This window comes from Vicia villosa, linkage group LG5, assembly GCF_029867415.1.
Source record: "Vicia villosa cultivar HV-30 ecotype Madison, WI linkage group LG5, Vvil1.0, whole genome shotgun sequence".
NCBI classification, from domain to species: domain Eukaryota; kingdom Viridiplantae; phylum Streptophyta; class Magnoliopsida; order Fabales; family Fabaceae; genus Vicia; species Vicia villosa.
Genome location: NC_081184.1, coordinates 48617866 through 48626256, shown reverse-complemented (window position 1 = coordinate 48626256; position 8391 = coordinate 48617866). Strand labels below are relative to the sequence as shown.

Here is an 8391-nt window from a genome sequence, read left to right as displayed (position 1 = left end):
TCGTTCCCCGCCAGAAGATTAGATTGAGAAAAATGATCGTGTACCTTGTTTTTGCCACAATGTTTAGTTCCTATCTTCTTTCTCCTTGATTTCCTCTTCTCTCTTAAAATTAAACTTCTTCTTTTTCTCCTTTCTTTGAAGCCTGGATCTTGAGTTATTGCAGCCCCCGTATCTCCTTCAAACACGCGCCTTTCAATTCCAACTGTATTTGTTGCCTCCATGCATTTATCCTCGTCAATCCCCACCCGCCAAGCTTTGCTTTGAACCTCACCAGCTTCGATTACTACTTCCTCTGCCTCATTCCTGTCTGCTTTATCCTTCTGATGGTTTTTGTTGTGGCTTCCTATGAGAGATACCAAATTTGGACCTGAGTGCTCTTGGTTTTCTCTCGAGATTTGAGTTGTTGGGCCTTGTTGACTTCTGCCTAGAATATCGTCCGTTCTAGAATTCTCTCTTACTATTGTGTCTTTTATATGCATTGTACTTCCGTCGGGGTCTTTTTGTTGCGCTTCCATATCCTGGATCGCATATATTTGGTCCAGTTGATTCTCCTCCCGGGCTAGTTCCATTTGGGCCAATAATTGTGATTGGGGCCCAAATGTAGTGACATACCTCTCCTGAAGCTTCTCGCCTTCTTCCTGAATGGGATTTCCATTTATCTCCCCAATTAATGACTGAATCAAGTCCTTTTCCATTGGGCCCACCAACTGCCTTTTTTCGATATTCTCTTCTTGGTTCACGTTACAGTCCTTTTCATTTAGGTTGGAGACGTATTGATTATAGCCTTCCGCCGACGCGCCGTAATTATTCAATATTGCCTCGAAATTGTTTTCCAATTCAACCAGATCATTAGCCTCTTCGACTTCTATGTCTCTCATGCAAGATGAACCGTCGTCCATCTCCTTATCTTCTTCTTCTTCATCGCTGACTGATGTGAGCTTTCCTTGGGTTTGAATTTCAATTGGACACATGAAAGCTTCTTCCTCCATTTTGATATTGAAGACATGATCGTTGATCAGCACTTGGACTACTTGATTAATATTTTCCATGGATGTTGTTCTCACCAAACACCTGGCTACATCCAACCTCTTCTTCTTCTCTGTTGGACTGTCTACTGATATCAGCCTCCCTCTACTTAGAAAAACTCTTTCAAAGAACTTCTGATTCCATGCGTGCACTGGGACACCGTATAATCTGACCCATGTCATTCTCCCATTCATCACGGCCTCTGGATACCACTTGTCTAGGCTGACAAACCAATGTTGGAAAAATTCACCAGCTTCCTTCACCAATGATTCAAAGTCTTCTTCCTCTTGCACTTTTATGAAGACTTTAAGTTCACCCATTGGTATAACCTCTAAAGAGTAAATCCCTACGTCCATAATTTTTTGTTGGAGCATGGATACTTCATCAATGTTATGTACTTTTCCCACATACCCTCTACTTGCCCACTTGATATCCTCTTCATCTGCAGTGTATCTCAGACCCTTCCACTCCTCTACTTTACCATTGCTCCTCGTATGTTGATTAGCGCCAGCTCTGTTATCATTCATCACCGCCTGTGCGTAAGTGGTGTTCTTCGTTCGAAGCTTTCCGAAATACTGCACATTTGTTGTTGGACAGAATTCTCTGTAGTTGGTCTTTTTCCTCGCCCCGTAGCCCTCTACTTTATCACTCCCCCTGCTACTTCTACTCCTCCTTACTACATGGCTTAAACCCCGATTGAACCTTGATATATTTGCCCAAACTTTGTACGTTCCAAACCATACCTCCCTGAGCAGCTCTTCTATCCTCCTTTCTTCTTTCTTTCCGACGAACCGTACAAAGCCAAACAGCTTCCCTTCCTTATTTCTTTTTAATGGAATATAAAGATCTGCTACTTCCCCTATACTTGAAAATTTCCTTTCAATCTCTGACTTTGTTATGTCCTCTGGAATATTGGTGAAGTAAAAAGTTGTGACATCCTCTACTTTGTCGTTCATGACGTTTACCCGCTTGTTATCTTTCTTCCTTTTGTGACTGACATAGATCCAACCAGGCTCCCGTTCCTGTTTTCTCTCACGTTCTCTCTCCACTCTCTCTCTCATCCTGTTTTTATTTTACACTATTAATCTATGATAACCATGTTAAGTGTCAAAATCACACTCTTATTTAGCAAAAAAGTTAGATAACATCTTTAACCTCCGTAAAAAAATCATAAATTTATTAATCCGAGTGACTAGTACAGAGAAAACATGGCTTATTAAAGTTGAATATTTCGGTTATTTGGGTAAAAGTTCCCAAAATCTTTATTTGATGGTTTCTCTTATTATTCCATTAAAAACACCTTACACCAAAATTTGGCATTTCAATCTTTCCAACCTAACCCCTAAAATCTGCCATCGTCACAAATGGTGTGACCACCATTGAAGTAGCGAAGTAGCCGGAAAACATAATGGCGGCAGCAGCATATCTTCATTTAATGGCGTGACCACCACCAAAGTAGTCGAGTAGCCAGAAACCATAATGGCGGGAGCAGCAGATCTACATTTACCTGAAGAGTGTTGGGAATGCATCTTGAAATTCCTCAACGACGACGAAGACGATAAACACAACCACTACTTCAAGTCTCTCTCCCTAGTTTCCAAGCAGTTCCTCTCCATCACCAACCGTCTCCGATCCTCCATCGCTATCCACAACACAACACTCCCTTTCATCCCTCTCCTATTTCAATGATTCCCCAACATCACACATCTCAACCTCAACCCTAGCTTCCGTGCTGATTGCAACGCGTTTCTCCACCAAATCTCCCGTTTCTCATTGAAACTAACTTCTCTCAATCTCTCCAGCCAGGTCTTCATTCCGGCCGATGGATGGCGAGCTTTCTCCCAAAATATTACAACTCTGACATCTCTCAATTGTTCCAATATGGATTCTATCAAGACCACTGACTTGTTACTAATTGCCGATTGCTTTCCTTTCCTCGAAGAACTTGAACTCGGCAGAATTGAAATGTTCTTTCATCAGACTAGCTTCATTGATGCGATAAAGACTCTCTCTTTCAAACTTTCCAAACTCCGCAAGGTTAATCTCTCTACTCATCCTTACATGAACGATCAATTGCTTTTCCATTTGTTCTGCAACTGTAAGTTTCTCGAAGAGGCCATCATATTTGACTGTTTTAACCTAACCATCCACGGAATCCTATCTGCTATTCGGGAGAGACCGAAATTCAGGTCTTTACACTTTACTAATAAAACAGACAATTGCTCAAATTTGTTTGTACTCCTTAGAAACTATCCTTCACTTAGCTCTATCAGAATGGAATACCCTCAATTGGATGATTCATATATGCGGGAAGAGAGTGTGGATAATTCTATTTCTTTAATGATCGTAAGTCCTCAATTGAAGTCTCTATGTTTGGCTGGCAATGCATGGTTAAGTGATGAAAGCATCGTACTCTTTGCTTCCATTTTCCCCAGTTTACAACTACTTGATTTAAGTCATTGCAATCAGATATCTCAAGGAATTTGTGAAGTTTTAAGGAGATGTGTTAAAATTAGGCATTTGAACCTAGCCCATTGTTCAAAGGTGAATCTGCTTGGAATGAGCTTTGAGGCTCCTAAATTGGAGGTGTTGAACTTGTCACACACAGGAGTTAATAACGCAGAACTCCGTGTGATCTCAAAGAGTTGTCCCGGGCTTTTGCATATGTTACTTACAAATTGTATTAATGTCTCAAATACGGGAGTGAGGCATGTGGTGGAAAACTGCACACGACTAAGAGAGATTAATTTGAGAGAATGCTATAAAGTGCGTCCTAAGATTATTTCCTCAATGATATTATCAAGGCCATCATTAAGAAAAATAGTTGTTCCACCGTGTTATCGGTTCAACGACGGAGAGAGGGAACTCTTGACTCATGGATGCCTTCTTTGCTAGTATTATGTAACACTGCTGTTAAAGTTTGAGCTCTCGAATGTAAGGTGTTTTTCGCTTTCAGATTTACTTTTGTGGAATAACTTCAAAAAAAAATTGTGTATATGCTCATCTGTTTGGTCATGTTAATTGTTCAATTTATTGTGTAATGCAAGCAGTTGGATGTTATATGCAGTTTTGAATTGTATAGTTTTTTATTGCTTTGTTTTGATTTATATATTACTTGGATAAGATTCTTGTGTTGTACTCAATAGGTTTTTTCTTATTGAAGCAAAAATTTGGATGATTATTGCTTGAATCAAATGGGTTTGTTAGTATGAGGTTCTAAATCTTTTATAATTTCTCTTTTTCTATCATGTTAGGTTAGATCCAAATAAAGGGTGTCATGTTGCAAAAACTCAACGTCTCTATTTTCTATTTGAACGTAGAGCTAATAGTTCCAACTCAATTATGGTTGGTGGGTAGTCCTAACAATATGTTACTGTGGTGAAATTTCAATGTTTTTAGAACCTATCTGTCTTAATATGTCATGCTTGATTTTTCAAAATGCATACAAATATGAAGTTTAATTAACTTCTTTTTGCTGTGTATGCAGTAGTCAATGTTGAAGGGTACATGCCTATGGCTTTTTCATTTCCTATTTGAATTGAGTCATTACTTTAGTGTTGGTCTAGTTAAATATTTTGCTCAAACCTTTACGGTCATTGCACTTATGATACTTCTATAACCAAAAAAGTTGATATTTGTCAACACCGTTTGAATACATAACTAGTCAAGGTTAATCAATTTGTGAATATCTTACCACATTCTAAAAGTTCATGGGCAGCTCTAAATAACTGTCTTAAGGTTCTTACTTGTTTTTGGAATTCATTATTGATTATTGAGGTATCTCATTTATGCTATTGTTGTTGTCATACATTGCTTTCCAGTGGTGAAGTTAAAAAATGCTGCTGATTGAAGTTGGTGCAATCTTGTTCATATTATGGCGCGGACTGGTCGAAATCTAGTTTGTTTAACTCATTTTGGAGATTTTCATAATCTGTACTAAGAACTGAGTTGAGGTTTATGACTCCTATAACCCGGGGCAGGAATTCAAATATCTTGTTCTGCATTCTGAAACATTCATTAATAGAGTTAAAATATATTATTTCATTGAAATGTGGTTTGGTATGCTTACTCGCCATTGTCGAAACAAGCAGGACAACTCTATACTGTTTGATTAGAATTCTGCTGCACATATTGTTTCTTAAAATGAAACAGATCAAACAATCAAATACTTTTAGTTTCTATTTTTGATAAAGTCGGAGTATGAAATTATTGGCAATGTAAGTGAAAAAAGTGGAATGTTTGAAGCAATGATGGTTCATTATAGATAAACAAATCAAATCAACATATAATTGTTTTGGATAAGCATGCATATGTAGTTTTTGCTCAAATTTATTCATATAAAAAATGAACATAGCATTGGTCATCTGAATAGTTAATATTTTCTACTGCCACCAATGAATTAAGTGTGTGAGATCTTGAAAATACTGCTCATCTAAAATAAATAAATAAAACAACCTCATTTATTGAAAACACATCAGATTAACAACATGAGTCCTGCCTAATAGATGTTTATATCATTCCAATTTCATGTCACCAAAAGTGTACCACCGATTCATTATAAGACTCACTTGATGCAATGTGGTCATTTATTTTTGGGTTAAATATGTTTTTAGTGCCTATAAAATTATTCAAAATAGTTTTTAGTCCCTATAAAAAAAAAATTGACTTTTAGTCCCTATAAAATTACTTTTGCACTCAGTTTTAGTCCCTGTAGATGGACCCAAAGTGAATGCAAAAGTAATTTTATAGGAACTAAAAGTCAATATATCTTTTATAGGGACTAAAAGTCAAAATTGAGATATTTATAGGGACCAAAAACATATTTAACCCTTTATTCTTTATAAAAATGCTGTATGCAATTTCTTTTGGGATTCCAGGCCTCTGGCGAAAAGTTTTAAATGTCTTTCAAAATTTGAAGATACATTTTCGAACGTACCATTTTGTAACATAAAGTTAGTTCGGATATGCATCTACGAAGGTATATTTCGGAGATGTATCTTCGAAATTACCTGATATTATAAATCAACCAAAAACCAAAAATATGACAGTAAGATTGAATTGAAAACGAAACAAACACCAACACTAACTTGACATTAAATTAAAACACTCAACATTACATAGATAGTCCTTAAAATAAATTCGATATTACATATTATAACTGGGACGTTGCAACATAATGATTATATCCTCGACAGATCTTTGAATCTCTGCATCCACTTCAATCAGACCATTTGATTCATAATGGGGAAAAACACTCCACATAACCTTTAAATCTTCATTTGTCTTCAATTCAAACTTGGTGAAATGTATCTTCCCATTGCTGTCAAACGAGGGTCACCGATACTCGAGCTTGACAATTCTGCGATTTTCTGGAAAGCGCATGAGAGTATTCAATTTGGATATCAGATATGCAAAGGATGTTTCCTCGGTGACACTAAATGGAAGTGGCGGCTTCTCGCCCTTGAAATTCAAAAAAGCAAGGTGGGATATGAACTCATTCTCTAATTTTTTTGTGTTGTGTAGAAAAAAAGGAATTGAGAGGCACCTTATTTATTTAAGTATTGGGAGATGAATATCTAAAAATGTCCCTGATAGTTTTTTCAATTGCGTTAGGTTAATTCGGAACATACCTGCATCATAACCAAACCAGAATCTTAGTATACTAGCACACACAATGTTGAAGCAACTGGAAAACTCATCGAAACAAATACAATGAAGTCGTCATCGAACATATATTTATCTTACGCGCAGGAATGGAAAATATCGAAGAAAACCAAATAATAGCACAGGTCTCAGAGAACGGGTAAGGGTGTATGTTACGTGAGAGGAAGGTATTAACACCCCTCACGTCTGTGGTACTCCCTAGGATCCATTCTTGCTAGTTTTCTAATCTAAGGGTGTGTGTGTGTATATCATGCAATGTGATAAGGGAACATGAAATGGAAGAATATACAAGATAACAGGAAACATGCAAATAAACGGAAAACAAAGTAAAGGAAAAGGTCGAACAAAATAAGAAAATAGAAAAGTCCGAACAAAATAAAGAAAAAGAGAAAAGTCTGCTTGATAGGGCGTTCGTACCCTGTGCCTACGTACCTCCAACGTGCAATAGAGAAATCAGAGCATCGTAGTTCGACTCAAAAGTTTCTGTTTCTACCTCGATTCGCGTCTCCTAGAGAAACGGAACCGAGTACCCTAAGGGAGCATGCAAACAAGGAGCATCACAAAGATCCTAGCAAACATGGCATGTGAACAGGCATCACAGATAAGAACAGGCGAACAAGCATCGCAAACAAAAAATAGACATGTAACAGACTATTTACGGTGATTTCCGGTAAACAACCGCTAGTCCTCCAAACTATAAAATATACTTTGGTTACTCGCAGGATCGACTAGATTGATCCTAGGACATAGTCAAACAATTGCCTCTCGATATGATTTGATTCATGTTCGTTTGTTCTGACTTCAAGAAAACTTGTTTGTGATGTGATCGAATGAACATTCACTTAAAAACAACACTTGTTACATATGTTAATATGTCTTTCGACAAAAGAAACGTAAACAAAAGCATGTAAATTGCAGGAATGTAAAGTGCAGAAATGTAAAGTGCAGAAATATAACGTGCAAGAATGTAAAGTGCAGAAATGTAAAGTTCTTCGAAATTTAAAGTTAAACAAAGAAAAATGAATTGGGAAGATACTTGAATAAGGAAAGATACAAATGTATTTAAAATGGTGTTGGTGTCATACATACATTTCTCAGCGAACTCGTTCTCTAAACACTTGATACTTGAGTGATTTGTGAGTGATTTGTACAAAATGAACACACGGAATCCTAACATTAAGACCCTTATTTATACTAATTTCGACCCTAACGGTCCTACACTAATATGATGCCACGTTGCCCACAAGAATCCCTGGGATGCCATATGTCCTTGTGCAGTTACACAAACTACTTCGAAATTCAAATCCTCCCGCCTGAATCCTCTTTCGACGCGTGGCAGCGTGATCAGAACCGAGAATGCAACGAAAACACGTTTAGCCTCAGTACCTTACGTATTTCGCAAAACGTTTAAGTCTCAAAGATAACCCTCTTCGAATTAGCTCCAATTCTGACTATCTTCATTCCAACTTAAACAATCATTCTCGAAACATGGCCATCAATAGCCATTTTTAATCTCAGAAATGGTCATCGGTAACCATCTTCCTTCGAATTCTAACTCTTCAAAGAACATTCTTTCTAAACGAAATCTTCAGCCAACAAATTGCCCCGAATAAATGCCTGTTTCGAAAACAAGAGAAATAGGCATTTCTTGTCATGATGAGATTTCGTTTTACTCACTTCTTAGAGTTCCAAGACAACTGA

General features: G+C 37.3%; 1 protein-coding gene across 1 annotated transcript; it reads left to right on the top strand.

The window, feature by feature from the left end:
* The first annotated feature begins 2505 nt into the window (after positions 1-2505).
* Positions 2506-4766, top strand: LOC131604621 (SCF E3 ubiquitin ligase complex F-box protein grrA-like). Its single transcript, XM_058877051.1, has 2 exons — positions 2506-2606; positions 2715-4766. The coding sequence occupies exons 1-2, from the start codon at positions 2506-2508 to the stop codon at positions 3919-3921; spliced, it is 1308 nt and encodes a 435-aa protein (XP_058733034.1). The 3' UTR covers positions 3922-4766.
* Positions 4767-8391: the final 3625 nt, after the last annotated feature.

Excerpts from the sequence above, each read along its gene's own strand:
- LOC131604621 (XM_058877051.1), top strand. The coding sequence starts at position 2,506 with ATGGCGGGAGCAGCAGATCTACATTTACCTGAAGAGTGTTGGGAATGC. Across the intron at positions 2,607-2,714 it reads AAACACAACCACTACTTCAA|ATTCCCCAACATCACACATC; the intron begins GTCTCTCTCCCT and ends CCTATTTCAATG.